General features: G+C 38.0%; 1 protein-coding gene across 3 annotated transcripts in view; it reads left to right on the forward strand.

The window, feature by feature from the left end:
• Nucleotides 1-19,950, forward strand: part of PPP1R1C (protein phosphatase 1 regulatory inhibitor subunit 1C) — a 190,120-nt gene extending 170,170 nt beyond the window's left edge. The window contains exon 5 of one of the 3 annotated variants that reach the window (XM_072612573.1): nt 17,574-19,823. In XM_072612573.1, the coding sequence (XP_072468674.1) occupies nt 17,574-17,662 (89 nt within the window). In that variant the 3' untranslated portion in view covers nt 17,663-19,823. Of the gene's footprint in view, nt 1-17,573 lie in introns of all 3 variants that reach the window. The other 2 variants (XM_072612571.1, XM_072612574.1) reach the window with 2 other exon arrangements.

A 19,950-nucleotide genomic window follows, 5' to 3' on the forward strand; every position in this document is an offset into this window, starting at 1 on the left:
AGGCCTTCCCTTTCTTTCAGACACAAAAGATTTCCTTTTGTCATCCCTTTATTTATACAAATCATTCCAAAATCAAGTTTCCCTCCAACGGGAATTAGCTATATGGTTTATGTATCTAACTAGAAAACTTATTTTCCCTGACTTTCAATACATGTGTATCCTGGTATAAGTGTGAGTGTGATATGGTACCCTTCTCCACTTCTTTCCCCTTGGGGTGAATAATTTACTATATCCTATACTCATGTTTGAGGAGTTTTCCCAGAGGAGAGACAGCAGAGATCACTGCAGTGTAGCAGCTCACCCTCAGGGTCTATATCTACATTTCTGATTATACCTCTGAGCTCCTATAAATGTGCTTCCCATTTATAGAAATTAGCCACAAAACTACCATTAACTCTTAATTATAAAACATTTGCCAACTGAGAAGTAAAATTCAAGAAGGAACATAACTTTTCTTTAATAGCAAGCCAAATCAGAAATAAAACTTAATCCTTGCACCCATAAACCTGGGTCACACTCTCGCCAATGTAAGCAATGTCTGTAGGAGAGTGAGCCCAAAATTATACAGGCACCTGAGCAGGGAAATGTGCCCTTGGCAACTTGTGACTCCAGACTTCAGGCCTGAAACTCTGCAATGTTTTTAGGGAAAGTCTTCTATTCCCCTTCTGAACATATCTGTTCTTCTGCAAGACAAAGCTGCTTCTCTGCTAGTATCAGGTTACTGAAGCAGGAAGCACTTCTAGCTAACATAGAATTATAGAGCTTCCCAGGTCTACTGCCTGGGCTAGTAGGGCTAGACACTGAGGCAGTGTTACACTTTCTAGTGAAAAACAATTCAATTTAATAAAGATTTATTAATCACCTACTATGCACCAGGCAGTGTGCTAAGCATTGTAAATAAAAAAGAGGCAAAAGACTGTCCCTTTCCTCAAGGAGCTTACAATCTAATGTGGGAGACAACATGAAAACAAATATGTACAAAGCAAGCTATATACAGTATAAAGAGGAAATAATTAAAAGAAGGAAAACACTAGAATTTAGAGGGGTTAGGGAGGGCTCCCTGTAGAAGATGGGATTTTAGTTTGTATTTAAAGGAAGCCAAGGAAGTTGATAGAGCAGAAGAGAAGGAGTGCTCCAGGCACTGAGGTTGAAATGCCCAGAGCCAAAAAAATGGAGCATCTTTTTGGAGGAATGGGCAGGAGACCAGTGTGAATACGTTGAAGAGTATGTGTTAAGGAGGAAGATGTTCAGGAGATTGGAAAGATAGGAAGGGGCTAGGGTATGAAGGGTTTTAAGGGCCAAATAGAGTGTTTTGTGTGTGCTGCTGGAGGCAATAGGAAGCCACTGAAGTTTATTGAGTAGGGATGTGTGACATGATCAGAACTTCAGTTTAGGAAAATCACTTTCGTGACTGAATGGAGACTGTATTGAAGTAGGGAAAGACTTGAGGCAGACTAATGCACCATCAGGCTAGTGCAATGATCCAGGTGCTGAGCATCTGCACTAGAGTGTTGGCAGCGTCAGAGGAGGAAAGGGGGTGGGGTGCTTTCAGAAATGTTGCAAGGATTAAATTGCCAGACTTTGGCAGCTTGGATGGGAGTAGGGGTGGGGTGAAATATAGTAAGGAATCAAGGATAACTCCTAAGCTGTTAGCCTGAAAGACTGAGGGGATGGTGTGCTCTTTACAGCAATAGGGAAGTGTTGGGATGGGGGAGAGTTTGGGAGGAGGATAATGAGTTCCATTTTAGACATATTGAGTTTGAGATGTCTACTGGAGATACAACTCAAGATGTCTGAAAGGCAGTTGGAGATTTGAGACTGGAGGTCAACAGAGAGTTTGCGGCAAAATAAGCACGTGAGAATCATCAGCATAGGCTGTCTATGACATCACTAAGTGAAATAATAGAGAAAAGAAGACCCAGGAAAGAACCTTGAGAGAAACTTAACACCTAGAGGATGTGATCTGGATGAGGATTCGGCAAAGGAGGCAGAGAATGAGAGATCAGATAGGTAAGAGAAGAACCATGAGAGAGTGTTGTCCTAAAAACTGAGAGAGAAAAGAATGTCAGGGAGGTGAGAGTGATCAGCAATGTCAAAGGCTTCAGAGAAGTCAAGGAGAGTCATGACTGAGAAAAGACTATTAGATTTGGCCACCAAGAAATCATTAGTCACTGGAGAGAGCAGTTTAGGTGCAATAAAATGGTCAAATGCCAGACTTTAAAGGTTTAATAAGAGAGTGAGAAAAGAAAGTGGAGGCACCTTTTCTAGATGGTCTCTTTGAGAAAGATATAGGACAATAGCCGGGATGGAAGGATTAACTAGAGGTATTTTCAGGAGTGCAGAAACATGGGCATGTTTATAAGCAGTTGGAAATGAGCCAGTATAAAGGGAGAGAGAAAAAAATAAATGAAAGAGTAGGGATGATAGAGGGAACAATCTGTCAAAGAGTTTGGGATGGAATGAGATTGCTTGAACAACAGTATCCAATTTGGTGTTCTGTCTTCTGCAAGTGGTTTTCCTAGTTGGCTGTCTTTGTCAGTTTCTCTCATGGATTCTTTTTTACTTTAACTTGTGAAATTATGAAAAACATATTTCCATATTTGTCATATCAAAAAGAAAAAAGCAAAAAAATAAAGCAAGAAAAGCATACTTCAATTTGCACTCAGAGTTCACCAGTTGTCTCTCTGGATGCTATTGGCATTTTTTTCATCATGAGTCCTTTAAAACTGTCTAAGATCATTCTATAAATTAGAGTATCCAAGCCTTTCACAGTTGATCATCATTACAGCACTGTTGTTATTGTGTCCATTGATCTCCTGGTTCTTCTCAACTTCACTTTTCATCAGTGTATATAGGTTTTGCCATGTTTTGCTGAAACTACCCCCTCATCATCACAGTAGTTCTCTGTCATAGTCATATGCCACAATTTGTTCAGCCATCCCCTAATTGATGGGCATCCCTTCAATTTCCAATTCCTTGCTACCACCAAAAGAAGGGCTGTAAATATTTTCATACATATAGGTGTTTTACTTTTATATGGGATGAAAACCTAATAATAGTATTGTTAGATCAAAAGGTATACACAGTTTTGTAGTTCTTTGTGTATAGTTCCAAATTGTTCTCCAGAGTGGCTGAACCAGTTCATTACTGTACCTATTTTTCTTCATCCCCTCAGCATTTTTCATTTCTGATAGCTGTGAGGTGGTACCTCAGAGCTGTTTTATTTTGCCTTTCTCTAATCAGTGGTGGTTTAGAGCATTTTTAACATGACTATAGATAGCTTGATTTCTTCTTCAAAACTGTGTGTTAATATCCTTTAAGTATTTATCAATTGGGGAATGGCTCTTATTTTTATAAATTTGACTCAGTTAACTATACATTTGAGAAACAAGGCCTTTATCAGAGAAACTTGCTATTAAAAGTTTTTTTTATATTACTTCACTATCTCCAGTATCTTTTAGCATAATGCATTTTCTCTCATTATCTCATTTAATCAGGTCTCTTTTAGCTTTTGTTTTGCCAAAGACCATGATTGCTCCCCCTGCCTTTTTTTTACTTCTGCTGAAGCCTATTAGATTCTGCTCTAGCTCTCTATTTTAATTCTATGTGTGTCTTTTGTGTTTCAAGTATGTCTCATATACAACATATTATTGGATTCTTGTTTCTGGTCTATTCTGCTATCTACTTCTGTTTTATGGACCAGTTCATCCCATTCACATTCACAGTTATGATTATTGTATATTTCTCTCCATCTTATTTTCTTCTGTTCATCCTTTTCTCTCACTTTTATCCTTTCTGGTCTTTTCATCAGGAATGCTTAGAAGTCCTATATTTCATTAAATATCCAGTTTTTCTCCTGAAGGATTATACTCAATTTTGCTGCCTGTAATCTTAGCTCCTTTGCCTTCCAGAATATCATATGGTAAGCTCATTTAACATTGAAGCTGCTAATAAATCTTCTCTGATCCTGACTATGGCTCTATGGTATCTGAATGGTTTCTTTCTGGCTGCTTGCAATCTCTCTCCTTGATCTGTTTTCTGGGTCAGTTGTTTTTCCAGTGAGATGCTTCACATTTTCTTCTATTTTTTTCATTCTTTTGCCTTAGCTTTATTTTTTTGAAGTTCCATGGAGTCATTAGCATCTGCTTGCCCAATTCTAATTTTTAAGAAGTTATTGCCTTCAGTGAGCTTATGTACCTCTTTTCCCATTTGGCCCATTCTGCTTTTAAAGGAGGTTTTCTTCCTTCAGTGTTTTTTGTGCGTCTTTTGACAAGTTGTTATTTTTTTAAAACAATTTTCTTGCATCACTCTTTCCTAATTTTTCCCTTTACCACTCTTTCTGTAACTCCTTTAGGAATTCTTTTCTGCCTTTTTCTGTATAGAAAGTGTTTTCATAAGAAAGGAACAATATCTTTCTTATTCTTGCCTTTTGTACCTATCTGCTCTTTGGCCTAGATCTGTAATATCATTAATAATAGGGAGCTCTCAGGAGGCATCATTGAAGCTGCTAGGCATCATCTAAAAGGCAGTTGATAGAACACTAGACCTAGAGTCAGGAACACCTAAGTTGAAATTCAGCCCTAGACACTAGCTAGAGTTGGGTGATCCTTAATCTCTATCTGCTTCAGTTTTCTCATCTATAAAATGCAGATAATTATAGCACATACTTGCAAGGGTTGTTGTGAATACAAAATGAGATAATATTTGTAAAGCATTATATAATTGCTGGAAGGAAACTGGAAATAGTGATTTTATGGGTAGGATAAGAATAAGCCAAAGATAGTTCATTCATCCAATAAACTCTTATTAAACACTTACTAGGCACTGTGCTAAGTGCTGGGAATACAAAAACAGACAAAAGACAGTCTCTGAAGCTTACAATTTAATGGAGGAGACGATATGCAAAAATATATACAAAGCAAGCCATATATAGGATAAACAGGAAATTATTAAAAAAGGAATGCACTAGAATTAAGAAGGAATAGAGAAGGCTTCCTGTAGAAGGTGGCATTTGTGTTGGGATTTAAAGGAAGCCAGGGAGACCACTAGTCAGAGTGGAGAAGGTTATTCCAGGTGAGAGAGACAACCTGAGAAAATGCCTGGAGCCAGGAGATGTGTCTTATTTGTGAAACACTCAGAAGGGCAAGGGAAATTATGATCTGAGCAAAAAAGTTTGAGCCTCAAGCATGAGACCTACAATGGTGCTTGAACTGAGTGACCATAGAGCTGAGTGAAGGTCACAGGAACCAAGCATTATCTGAGCTGAACAGCTTTAGGGCAGAATGCCAACAAAATAGAGATACATTGGAAAAGTTCCGTCAGAAATGCAACGCTCAGAGGAGGATGAGAAAGGAAATAGCCCCGGGACATGGTGTAGATCAAAGAGATTCTGAAATTGAATGTGATGGTAAAATCACAAGATAAGCTCATTTCTGATGAAAGACAATTTTAGGCAACAGAAAAATCATTGGCTCGAACACCAAGCTCACAGCTGCTTCTCCCCTGGGATTCATATCCCCATCAATGGGACTAGTTAACTACATTTGCTGAGCAGAGTTTCATCACATACTGGAGAAATACAGCTGAGAAAGACATCTTGTCTTGCTGGACAGAATTTAAACATCTAAATTGATGAGTCCTTCTTGACAAAATAAAATGCTGTATTAGCGCCAACAAAACATAGATGGCAAATGTCTTGTCTTTGCTGTTCATCATGTAGGGGGAGGAACATAGATTTAAAAACTAGAAAGGACATTGGAGGTCATAGTAACCAACCCTGTCATTTTACCAGTACAGGAATGAAGGCACAGAGAGGGTAACCGCCTTGCCTAAGAACATACATGTACTAAGTGTGAGTGCAGGGATTGAAACCCAAGTATTCTGACTACTAATATAGCTTTCCTTGGACATATGGGAGGAAATCAACTTCTTTTCCATTTTATTTACTTCTCTGCCTTCCATAACATTTCTGTCTTTGTATCTCTACCAAGTGCCTAGAATAAATTTGGAACTTAATAACAAATTGTTCTTGCTTTATTTATTTATTGGCTTCTCCCTTTTCTTAACTAAAATAAATAATGCCAGAAGTCTGTACTTTTGAAGTGGTAACAATAGTAGCTGATGTAACAGAGGCAGGGAATATGCTCAGATTTTCCCTTCCTGGGGGTTAATATTGAACATTGGCTAATATTCCCTGCCTGGTTCCACTGCATGTAACTTTCGGGGCTGCTGATATTCTTGTATGAGTAAAGGGCTTGTACTACGTGATGTAGAAGAGTTCTTTAAGTATCTACTGAGCTTGAAATGGGTGGCTGTACACAAGGGATGATGACCTGACCCTCTGTAGTTTTCTTGATGGCTAAGAGGGACACATTACTTTGCACTGCCCTCTAAAAAGCTGGGTGGAGGGGTCAGCATGCCTTTCCCGTCTCCAGCCAGGACATGTTCTCCTAGCCTGCTTCTGACCCAGCAGATACTGAATCATCAGTTCTCAAGAATTCATTAGAAAATTTTTTGTCATTGTTCCCAACAAGCTCTTGATTCCCACAAGACCTAAAATAGGCCATGAGATGGGATGGAACCAATCAAGGAATAAATACAAGTACTTTGTCTAATCCACCAGCAAGGGCAAATCTGAACCTCATATAATCCCATATAAATGGCATTTTAAATGGCACTTGAAACACCTTGCATATAGTGTCTCACAACAACTTTGTGTGATGGGTTCTATGTGTATCATTGTGATTTTATGGATGAAAAACCTGCATTTCATAGAGATTAAGTAACTTGCTTATTTATAGTCACACAGACAGTTACTGTCAGAGGCTGAATTTCACCCATATCTTCATGACCTTAAATCCAGTCTTGTAATCATGACACGAAGCTTCCACAAGTGAGCTGAATCACTGCTCGTACACAGTCTAATACCAGCCGGCTTATCTATGAGAATTATCCTCCCAAAGAGGATAATCCTCCCTCATGTACTTTGTAGCAGCAAAGGGAAGAAAGATAGTTGGTAGGCAGAGGAATGTCTCTCAAACGCCTAAACCCTTTCAAAATATCATTGATTTTGAAATGGGGCCTGAGAAGTTTGAACATAAGTTGCACTAACAGTGGCAGCTTAGGCAATAAAAATGAAATAGAGTTTAACGACTCTGATGAAAACCCTTCCAGTGGCCTATCAGGGATGTTTCACATGAGTTCTATTTAACTTTCAAAGTGCTTTTGACCCAATCACCCTTCTCAGAGAGGAAGTAACAGAAAAAGAATGTGTGAACAGAAGAACTATAAATAATCCCTCAAAAAGTAAACATGATAAAATGTAGAAAAATTCAAAACAAATTTGTGGTAAATTAGTAACTTTCAGGATGAAGTAAATAAATTAGGTGCTGTCATAATCCCTAACATGCCCAGAAAAGTATGACCATTGGGCTTAAGACTTAAAATAGAATAAAGACTATTTATGAGAGCTGAAAGGGGGCTCTAGCAATAATCAAGTCTTTCTCGCCCATTTTATAGATCAGTATATCATAGGATTATGCAATTCAAAGCTGGATAAAACCTCTGAGATCATCAAAATATCTATGCTAAATACAAAGCAAGAAAAATATGCATATGAGATCAAGACAGCTAAGGCCTGGGGTGAGCTTGAGACTCCTAAAATGGTAATAAAAAGGGAAAAAAGGTCTTTTAAAAGTTAGTTATCTTTACAAGAGAGCCCAGATTGAAAAGACCGAAGTACATTGAGCTTCTACTCCCTCCCATCGATACACACACACACACACACACACACACACACACACACACACACACACACACAGACACACACACCAGACAAAATCCCGTGTTGGGAAAGCCAAGAAAAAAATCGCAGTGAGTCATTTTTCCAGCTCAGGTTGCCATTGGGAGACAGAGTTCTGCAGTCACTGGGGATGGGATCAGGTGAGGAGTACACCTGTAGAGAATTCCAGGACAGTGAAATGTTGTGAACTGGACAAGAAGAGGTCCCTGATACGGAATAGAGAGTCTTAAACTGGCCAAGGGTATAGGAACTGGTGCTAATTGGCAGCTCTATTGCTCACCAGCATCTATGATTGACAGCTCAAAGTGATACCACCATGCACCACATCCTGTGTTCTAAGCAAGGAGCAAATTCAGAAGCAAGCAGTACCCATGCGACTCTGACCCCAGTATTCTCCAGCTGAGATCACAGGCTCTCAATTCTAGCTTCTAGTCCAGTCTGAAGATTACAGAGGCATGACCAGTTCAGGAATCTCAGACTAAAGGAAAGCCGCAGTGCTATTTTTCTGAACCAGAAGAGATTTCCAGGTGGCTGATAATGACTGAGTTCAGCAGTAGTCTACTAGAACTCTAAATGGAGCAAGTCCAAAAACCTGTTTGTTGGATCCAAACCCAGGGCAGAACTTGCAGAGCTTAATCAGGGACACAGAAATCAGACTTTACCCTTAATTAGGCTACTTTGGAAACGCCTGGTCTAAGCTATTCCTTAGAGCTTGAAACAATTTAATATTCAATACTTCAAGAAATTAATAGCAGGACCAGCCCAGGCATTCAATACAGAAGTGTTCAGAGTCCGACTATAACTAACACAAAGTCTGAAGTCAGGAAGTAGGCTGGAAAAATGAACAAATAAACAACCCCAAAAGAATTCCGTCATAAAAAGCTATTATGATGACACTGAAGACACAAATCCAGAAGAAGAAAATGAATCCAAAACATTGACAAAGCCTCAAAGAAAAATACAGCTTGAACACAAATCCAACTAGAATTCCTGGAAGAACTAAAATAAGAATTGAGAGTGAAAATGTTGGGATTGAGAACACTTAGCAGAAAGCATTAGGAAAGAAATGAATTATTTAAGAAATATTAGAAAGGGAATGAACAGCTTGGTACAAAATCTTGCATAAGCAACAATCTCCCTGAAAATTAGAATGACTCCATTAGACAATAAGGTATATTTTTAAAAAGTCAAAAGACTAAAAAAACAAAGAAAATGTAAATATTTCAGCAAAAATAACTGACCAGGGAAAAAATCATTGAACTATCTGAAACCTTGACCCTCCCTGGCCCCCCAAAAAGAAACCTAAATGTCATATTTCAAGAAATCATAAAAGAAAATTGCCCAGAGCTCTTCAAAACAGAGGGAAAAATATAAATAGAATATACTGGTTACCTCCTGAATAATAATAAAAAACAAACAAACCCCAAACTGAAAACTTCCTGGGATAGTATAGCCAAAATCTACAGTTTCCAGATCAAAGGAAAAAAATACTGCAAGCAGCCAGAAAGAAAATATCAAAAAAACAGTCAGAATCAAATATTTAGCAGCCACCACTATCAAGGAGCAGAGAGTCTGTAATACTTGATACAGACTTACAAACAAAGATAAATTATCTAGCGAAATTGAGTATAATCCTATAGTTGAAAAATGAACCTTTAATGAAATGCAGAATTTCCAAGAGTTATTGATGGAAAAATCAGAGGCATGTAGAAACTTTGAAGTACAAACATAGGAGTTAAGAGAAGTATATTAAAAAAACATGAATAAACAATCATGGAGGACAAGCAAAGATAAGAGGAAATTAGGTGGCACAATGGATAGAGTGCAGTGCCTGGAATCAGGAAGACTCATCTTCCTGAGTGCCAGTCTGGCTTCAGATACTAACCAGCTACGTGACCCTGGGCAAGTTACTTAACTCTGCTTGCTTGAGTTTTCTCTGTAAAATGAGCTGGAGAAGGAAATGACAAATCACTCCAGTATTTTTGCCAAGAAAACCCCAAATGGGGTCATGAAGTGTAGGACGCAACTGAAAAACAAGAGAAACGATTGAATGAGGATAAACAGTTTATATTCTAACTGTAAAATGGAGAGGTAATACATGTCTACCCTCTGAATCTTATCATTATCAGGGGTCCTAGAGGGAGCTTAATTAGATAGAAAGCCTGGGGGTGATTCTGTTATACCCTGATGATCTTGAAAGAAAAATGGAAAAGAAAAAGAAAAGGAATGAATACACAATACATAAACACACAATTATCTCACATAATTGAACCATGGAAATAGAAATCTATACAAATGAGGAGTGGGAAAAGTGATTGACTCTTAAACCTCACAATCACCTGTACTGGTCAAATGAGGAAAGAACACACACACACACACACACACACACACACACACAAACATATACACACAGAGTAGGATATAGAAAGAAGTAAAGGGAAGAAGGGTGAAGGTAAATAAATAATAACAATTATTATTATTATTTCTATCATAGCATTTATATAACACCTACTATGAGCCAGGTACTAGGCTACACTCCTTACAATTTTTCTCATTTAATCCTCACAACAAGCTTTTGAGGTAGTTGCTATTATTGTGTTGTTTTTACAGTTAAGGAAATTGAATCAGGTAGAAGTTAAATGACTTCCCAAAGGTCACATACCTAGTAAGAATCTGAGGTCCCATTTAAACTCAGGTCTTCCTGACTCCAGGTTCAATTTTCCATCCAATGCACCCCCTGGCTGTCTAAGAGGAAAGGTGGATGAAGGAAAAAACTAGTCCTAAGAAAAACAAATTCTTAGGATGTGCAAAAATATTTATGTCTTTTTTTTGTGATGGCAAAGAATGGAGATAGAAAGGGGTACGCATTAACTGGGAATGTGTGGACAAGTTATGTTATATTAAATGTGATAGACTATCATGGTGCTGTAAGAAATGATGAAAGGGATAGTTTCAGTGAAATATGGGACTTGTATGAACTGGTACAGAATGACGTTAGGAGAAGCAATTTATACACGGCAGCAATATGGTAAAGAGAAACAACTCTGAAAGACTTAGGAACCCTGATTAGCATAAGGACCAACCATGGTTCTGAAACATGCTACCACATCCTGACAGAGAGGTATGGGACTTGGAGTACAGAAGGACACTTGTTCATACGTACATACATAATACATATATATGTGTGTGTGTATGTATTACATACGTGTGTGTTTATTTTTCTCAATGGGGGAACCGCTGAGAAGGAGAGAAGGGAGATTTAGATTGATTGAAAAAAAGATACTCAATTTAATTTTTTTTTACCAAATTTTAAAAAATTTGTATTAATGTTTTATTTTTACATTACATATATGTATGTATATATATATATTTTTTCCATTCCCAAGAGGTATATTGTAACAAAGTAAAACTAATAATATAGTGATTTCATCTGAAAGTGCAAACATTTCACATCTGTAGCACCTCCTTCTCCATTTAAAAAAAATTAACAGAAATCTATTTTCTCTCCCTCCCATTCCCTCACCCCATTGTGATAAAAAAAGAAAAGAAAATTTCTTACAACATATGCATGGTCAACAAATGTGTCCTTCTATAGGTCCTCTAAAGGTTGTTCAACCTGAATGCTGGGGGCCTTTCTTCAAGTATCTTAATATATAGCACAGAAATCAGTACAGTGGGATCCAATGAATATTTCTTAAGCACTTACTATGTACTATGAACTAGCAAGGGCTGTCAATGATACTGTCACTACTTGACCAGCCCACCTTCTTGTCTGCTTTTATATCTTTCTGGTGCTGCCCTTGGTGCCACCATCTTCTAGGTATAGCCAAAGCTCTGGAGTTACTCCCCCAACTCCCATGCATTCTGGCCAGCTGGATACCCAGAAGATGACTGCTCCTTCCCCACTCAAGAATTTAGGGGAATCTGAAGAGATTGAGGATGTATTTATAACACTATAGTTCCTAAATCCTCACAAATGTATTCCTGATTGATTAGTAGTTGATGTCAATTAACCAGCAGTATTTAATTAGCCTTTAGAAAAAGTGGCATAATACTACCAGTTCTTGTACATATCCCACTCCCACCTTTCAACTAGGGTCTACTACCTCACAAGTTCATACTAAATCCAGAGGAAAGTGGGCCCAAGCTTAGAGCTAGAGGCCTCAAAATATTCTCCTTTAGGTATGCTATGACTTTTTGCTAGGCATCTATCTTACAGTCTCAAGAGTCCTGAAGCACCTTTCTTCAACGTCTTGTTTGTCTTTATCTCCGCAGAAGGCTTCAGAGGAGAAAGTGAGGCTGGTGACTTTGCACAGCCCTCCCTCACTCAAATCCAATTCACTTGCAAGTCACGGCATCACTTTCCTGATGTCATGGTCTTCTTCCAGAAAGGACAAATAATAAAAATACAGACACTCGCACCATTCATTGTCCTTCAATAGGTGCTGCTAGGATACTGCTGAGAAGTCTAAAGTTTTCCTCTAGTTGGGAAGAGGAAAGGGAGGGAGCAGAGATTCTTCTCCCAATGATTCCATTTACGGTGCTAGGCTGGAACTGTTCTCTCTCCAGTTCTGGTAAGTACTCAAATACTTGGGTGCCAAGATAGCTTGGTAGTTTTACAGAAAATCCACAGGGTAGATCTGAATTCCCACTGCTAACACCAATGCACATCTTGTGGAGTATCACTTTAAATTAACCAAGGCTTTCCCTCTTTCCAAATTGATTAGCCAGATTACTTACATCTAGTCTAATACTCTTGACTGAATGATTAATTTAGTAGAAGTGTTTTCACTTGTTCAAAGTAGTAGCTGTGTGACCCCAAGCAAGTCACTTAACCTCTGCCTTAGTTTCCTCCACCGCAAAATTGGGATAATAACAGCACCAATCTCCCAGGGATGTTGTGAGGATCAAATGAGATAATATTTGTAAAGCACTTTGTGAACCTTAAAATGCTATAGTGCTAGCTATTATCATTATTGTCATTAAATAGAATGAGGTAATTGATTGACTCAAGGGATCCCCACCCCTTTACATGTTAATTCTTCATATTAAATGTGACCCTCACATTTAATTCTTCAGAAACTGACATTCTATTATTTTCAGCTCTGTAGCATCATCATCAGAATGCTAAAATAAAAATGTGGGCCCTTATTTCAATGAAGAGCTTTGGATCATTAAAAACATTATAGAAGTTCTCAAAGGCAACCCAGCCTACTTTTCTCTTTCTGTTTATTTCTTTGTTTATTTATGGTAGACTCTCCTTTGAATTTTATTAATTTAGTCTTACTTTTCAACATTTACTTCCACAAGATTTTGGTTTCCAAATTTTCTAGCCATCTCTCGCCTCCCCCCACCTTAATATGATGTGCATTCTGATTACCCCTTCCCCCAATCTGCCCTCCCTTCTATCACCACCACCCCCATCTCTTATCCCCCTTCCCTGCTATTTTCCTGTAGGGCAAGATAGATCTCTATATCCCATTGCCTGTATATCTTACTTCCCAGGTGCATGTTTTAGAGTCATTTTTACAGGTATTTGAGGGAGTTTGGGGGAGAGTTCAAGCAAGTCCCTGTTTTTACTCTGCCATCTTGACTCCAGCCTCTCAATTTAATTTTTTTTTTAAGCTAGGAGATTATGGTGGGTGACACAATGTTAATAGTGAGAGAGAAAGCAGAAGTACTCAACTAATTTGTTTTGGTCTTCTGCAGCAAAGAGAATAGTTTTCAAGCTGAAAAGTAGAACAATTAGCAATCCATTCAACAATAGTTAAATCCTTTGCCAAGTGTGATTATTGAACCAGCTACAAAAACCTGCAACAATACTTTCAACTACTCTGTATGTCATCTACTAGGGTATCGTCTAAAGTACCTACCTCTTGTTCAATCTAACCCAGGCACAGGAATAAAAAGCAGTGATGAGGTGCTGCACCACCTGGGGAAAACTGATGCCAAAATTAACTTAATATATTCAACACAGTTCCTGATTCCGTCTCACCTGTTGGCAAAGTTACATGGTTTAGGAAAAGGAAATTTAAAAACTCATTTCTATTACTAGGGTTTTAGCCAAAATCCTAACTGATCAGCAAATTTAAATATATGAAATAAAATGACTGTAGTATAGAAACTGAAAGGATGCCAAGAATGGGCCCTGACCTGCTAAAATATAATGTGCATGTGTGACTAGCTAGCTTGCTGTTGGAGAAACCTCTGAACTTTGACCAAGTTAAAAACACTTGAATACAAAGGACCATAAGACTTAGATATGGAAGGGATCTTCAAAATCCTGGATTTCAAGCTCCCATTTTAACAGATAAGAAAATTGAAGCCTCTAGACGTGAGGTCATTGGTCCAAAGTAGTTAGTAGTAATCAGGAATTGAACTCAGGTCCTCTGACTCAATTGCTTTTCCCACTGTACCAGGCTGATTCATCTTCTGTTTCATGTGAAACAATTCATTTTAGTTTACTAGACCTTTCTACCCTACCTGGTAATTTTGTGCAGAAGATTTTCAGCTAAGTACAGATTAGACTAGATGACGTCTGAGGTCCCCTTTATCTCTGAGATTTTGTACTTCTCTTTGGTTTGGAGAAAAGAAGATTAAGGGGAGACATAATAGTTATCTTTAAATACCATATCACAACTCCTAGTATCTAGTGAAGGTTTACAAGCATTTCCCTCGAAGTCATTGTTGGTGAAAGGATTATCTGCCTTTAAAAGGTGAGGAATATGAAGAACAAAGAGATCAGGGCCACCAGGTCACAAAACTCAACATTTCTGGCCTGAGCTCTACTCTTCTGACTTCAAGACCAATGTTTCTGCCATTTTTCTCAGCTGCAGGAAGAATAGTAGATTTGTTACTCTGAATGGCATGACTAGCACCAAACAGTAGAAATTACAGACAGATTTTGATTCAGTAAAAGAAAGAATATTTTGAAGACTAGAATTGTCTAGTCATGGAGCAGTTATCCCCATGTCTAGATAGATTCCCTTTACTGGAGACACTTAGAGGTTGAGTGGTCACTTGCCAGGGATTCCAGAAAGAGGACTATTGTTTGGAGTTTGGATAAAATAATTTCCCCTTCTCAAATTTAACGACCTTTTGTGTACCCTGGGAAATTGGGTTCAAGTTTGGAAGATAGCTTTAAAGGCTAGGGTTTCTTACATTCCAGTGCTAATGAAGTAGGATGACTTGTTTCCTCCCTAGATTAAAGATAATGTAATGACCTATCAGCCACAGCAGTAAACTTGACCTTCAAAATCCCCTAATGGAAAGTCTCCTAAGAAGTCAATGCCTGCCAGCATTGTTGTTACTGTCACTATAATGGTGATGTTTTTAATGATAAAATTCACATTTTCTTTCCAGTATCCTAAGTATTATAATTTCCAATGTCATGAAGTCAGTTCTCTTCCTTAATAGCAAATATAGGTTTCAACCAATAAGGGTTCAAAGTCCTCTGCGTATAGCCCTAAAAGTGAGTATCCCCAGGGTTGATCTTGAATCCTCTTTCTCTCTCACCCATGTCCTCATTTATTCTGCTGCCAAGTCCTGTCTATTTTACCTTTGAAACCTCTCTTTTTAAAAATTTATTAATTTATTTATTTTCAGTTTTCAACATTCACTTCCATAAGCTTTAAATTTTCTCCCCTTCCCTTTCCCGACTCTTGCTAAGAAAGAATGCAATCTGATTCGACTCTACACATGCATTCCTATTAAACACCTTTGAAACCTCCCTTGCATGCTTCTTTTTATATCCTTTGATACTGTCATCATTCTGGTATAGGCCTTATCACCTCATGCCTCTATTATTGGAATGGTCTGCTGGTTGGTCTCCTTACCTCAAGTCTATCCCCACTCCAGTCCCTCTTCCACTTAGTTGTCAAATTAACCTTTCGAAAACATATATCTGACCATGTCACCTCCTCATTCGATTGACTTTCTGTCACTTTCAGGATCAAATATATAAAATCCTTTGTTTGCATACAAAGCCTTTCAAAACCTGGCTCCTTCTTACCTTTCCAGTTTTCTTATACTTTAATCCTCCCCCACATATCCAGCCACACTTACTTCCTTGGTGTTTCTTGGGGGTAATTGGACTTGTTGAACCCTTTTCAGGGCTGCTCATCTACCTTGGGTATCTACCTATCACCCATCTCTCACTCATGCTTCCAAGAAGTTGTAGCATGCATGGTGGCCCACCCCAGTAAAACTGTCTCAGCAAAAAGTCTAAACCAGGTTGAGGGTGGCCAACAGGTTTTAAATCCATCTGTGAGTTAGGGGGATGTCTACCTTAAATATGTGAAGCATGTGAAGACTTCCTCTGGTGGAATGGGTGAATGAGAACAATTTGTTCCAAGATCCATGAAGACGACTGAAGTAGGCGCTGTGGAGGTAGAGCTTGGTCAGACAGTGATGATGTCAAAGTCCTCCAGTATTTCCTGGGCCTTGGCCAGTCATCCTGACTTTTGTCCTGTCACTGAACTTCTATAACTCTGGAAGAGAGAGTGAGGCTGACAACTTTGTGCAACTCTGCCTCACTTAAATCCAATTCAGGTGCAAGTCAAGACATCACCTTGTGATGTCATTGGTCCACCGTGAAAACGAAGGATTAACATCAACAACTGTGCTACAGCCACATGTATTTATAGATCTTTTCTTGGGTTTCCTAATTACACAATGAACCTGGGCTCTAACATTTTTTTTTTATCTGCTGATTCCAACTGAGAAGCTATTCAGTAATTACTAAAAATCTAGCATCTCTGTTTTCTTAGATTTTTAGACTTATTTCATGCAACATTTTCATAGATTAAGTATTATGATCATTTACTTGGGGTTGAGGTTAGAAAATTTCCATCTCTATGGCCCAAGGGAATAGGTCAAAAAAATCGATCAACATGTATTTATTAAGTGTCTGCTATATATCAGGTACTATGTTGGGTACTAGGGATAATAGGACAAATAATGAAATGATCCTTCTTTGCAATGAGTTTACATTTTCATGAGGGAGACAAGTACATATAAAAATTAATATAGCATAAATAGAAAGTGACTAAATACAAGTGTATACAAAGTAGATAAATACAAGGCAGTTTGGAAGGGAGGGCACTAGCATTGGGAGGTCAGTACAGTCTTGATTCATTGTTTAAAGGTTCTACTTTAGATTACATGTCAAAAATATTTTAATAGAGCTATTTGTACAAAGCAGTTGTGGAGAAATACTCAATTCTTTGCAAAACTCAACAGCCCAGTCTATAAATTTAGATGCATAAAGAATGCCAACAGTTCGATACTTCTGTTGTTTGTGAGTTATAGGAATGGCACCCTTTCAAATATTCACGATGGTAATTTCCAGGAGTTTCAGATAATCTTGTTCCAGTAGAGTGCAGGAATGCCTGTAGAAATCCTGGATCTGAGGTGAATAACCTTTTGGTGTTACAATAGAAGTCTGTTAATTGGGGCTACAGGTAACAGATTTTTAATAGGCTGTGATGCAATTCTTAATGGAGAAGATTTAACTGTAAAAGATAGGCTGCTTCTAATGGAAACTTGGCCCTGTGCTATTCTGTTGCTGAGTGAATTAAAAGGTTTACATAAGACTGCATTGTTGAGGTTCTTGGGGAGAGGGAAGGGGAGGGAAACAAGTAAAACCCTACTCAGCACCTATAAAATATTCCGCTTATGTTTTGTTTTCCCTCCTTCCACAAAGCAGCACAACTCACTTATTCAATTCCTCTTTAAATGCACTGAAAATGAACATGTTCTTTCTGCTTTTCAGGGGTTAAACATCTGAAAAATCAGAATGACTCAGCATTCCAAGAGGAAGATGAAGGAGTAAATGAAAGAGAAGATCAGTGGGAACACTAGAGGCTGAAACGAGGCGAGAAAGGTTCTTGTGAATAACTGAACTTGCTAACCTTTCCAAATATCCCCTGAAACCCCACTGCTTGGCTTTTGGAAGTATTCTCCATCCTGGCTCTCCATAATCTCTCAGTCGTGGGCCTTCAGGGAAGCACTCCACTGGATTCTAGAACCACGTGCATCCTCTTCCATAGCACTTATCACCCAGGAATAAACGTTTATTTTATAGTAATCTTTCTTTGTAATGACTTAGAATTGCCATTTGCAAACATGTTAGCAACCTAACTTTAATATTGCCAGTGCTTAATTCCCAATGTCTTTTTGTTATGATTTGCATTAAAGGTCACCTGTAAATAGTACCCTTCTAAAGCTACAAAATAAATACTAAAATGCCTTTAGACATGGTCATATGTCTGAGTCAAACCTGGAGAAAAATGCTTAATGAAAAGTGAACATCTAAGTCAGTCACCACATTTATCACATTTAAGTATACAATGTAGGATTTAGCATGTGCCCTAAAATGATAATGTTGGCTCTGGTGAATCACAAGACCACACTATATTAAGCTCTTGGAGTTCTATATATACTACTCACTTCTTTCTCTATGATTGGACTTTAATGGTATTTAAAATGAACACTGGGTTCCTCATTTCTCAAACTCAGAAAAGTTCTTTTTCTCAGTCTCTCCCCTTCCTGATCAAAACAAAACACAATGATTAAAAAAAAAAGTCTCTGGGTCCTAAAAAGAAATTTTTCTTTATGTTTTTCTGGAAATATATCACGACTTTACTTGTTTATATTATTTCCATTTTCTCAGGATCAGCAATGTTTTGTATTTCCTTAACCTTAATATCTTAAAAATGTTATTTGCTCCAAGAATCTATGTATCCCTCAAACTCATTTTTTTCTTATTTAAAAGTGTCATCATCTGATAACTACTAACATGGTAAGTAGGCATTCTTCATCGAATTCTAAATGCAGTTTCTACATTATAAAACCTTGTGTGGGAACCAGCATAGGTGAATTATCTTGGTGGTCGTCTTAGTGCAATTTTCTTGGCAGATATATTGGAGTTGTCGTTTTCTTCTCCAGCTCATTTTACTGAAAAGGAAACTGAGGCAAACAGAGTTAAGTGAGTTGCTCAGAGTCACACAACTAGGGAATGTCTGAGGTCAGATTTGAACTCAGAAAGATACAAGCTGACTTCTATGAATTTCCCTTGTGTGAAGAGGACTATTTTGTATCAGCAGAACTATCATGTACTGATTCCTATAGTTACCATACATAATCCAGAGATCAAGCTATAGATGTCAACTCCTAAGGCTATCTTGTACAAATAAGATGACACAAATAAGATTCACAAAAAAAGTGAATGATGCTTGTGCCCAAGATATAGCAACTGTATGTTGATCATCTAATTAGAACACTTGGCACACAATTCAATGAACATTTTCTGTATCAGTTTTAGCATTACCCCTAGTAAGTTGCAAGTTCCCTAAGGAGCTCTGCCTGCTTACGTTAGCATTACAATAAATTTTTTGTCACTTAATTGGAAGACAGCTTGAGACCGTGAATTCTTTCCAGATGACTCTGCCCCATACCTCCATAGTTTTGGAGTCCCTGTACAGCTAAAACCACATCACTCTGCAACTGACAGTCTTAGATAGTTGTCTAGGTAGATGTGTCCAACCTTCAGTTTAAGCCTCTAAAGTGAAGCCGGAACCAGACTGAAAGGTAACTGGGAAACATTTAACAAAATAAACAAAAAAACTTAGAACACAGATAATGCTAACATGCAGTTTTCTAAGTCCATGTGCAGCCAGTAGGGATCTTTACTTTCCATTTAATGGCCCAGGTTCTTACTCTGGTTTGACACCACAGACCTAGAGCACTTAGAAGTTAAGGGACTTCCCCAAGGTCATACAACCAGGATTGTCAGAGAAAGAGTTGAACTCTGTTCTTAGCTCTGAGGTCAAGTCTGTACCGCAATGACTCTGGGGTTTTTAATGTGATTTAAAATTACTTTCCATTTGGTGAATTTCATGATGCCTTTTGACTTGGTCAGAATCACATCCAGGTTTGTAGAAAGCCCAGATTTAGAATCACTATGTTAAATGTTGTTCTTAATTACCCATCTAATTTTTTTAAATTAAAAAAAAAGAAGCAACCATATTAAAAATAGTGAAGATATTTAGTTATAGTAGTGCTTTTGTTTAGGAAGAGCATTTAGAATCTTCCCTAGTTTGTATTAACAGAACACAAAGAAATGTAAATTAAAAGCAAGCTTAAGATTT

This window comes from Notamacropus eugenii, chromosome 5, assembly GCF_028372415.1.
Source record: "Notamacropus eugenii isolate mMacEug1 chromosome 5, mMacEug1.pri_v2, whole genome shotgun sequence".
Taxonomy (NCBI): Eukaryota; Metazoa; Chordata; class Mammalia; order Diprotodontia; family Macropodidae; genus Notamacropus; species Notamacropus eugenii.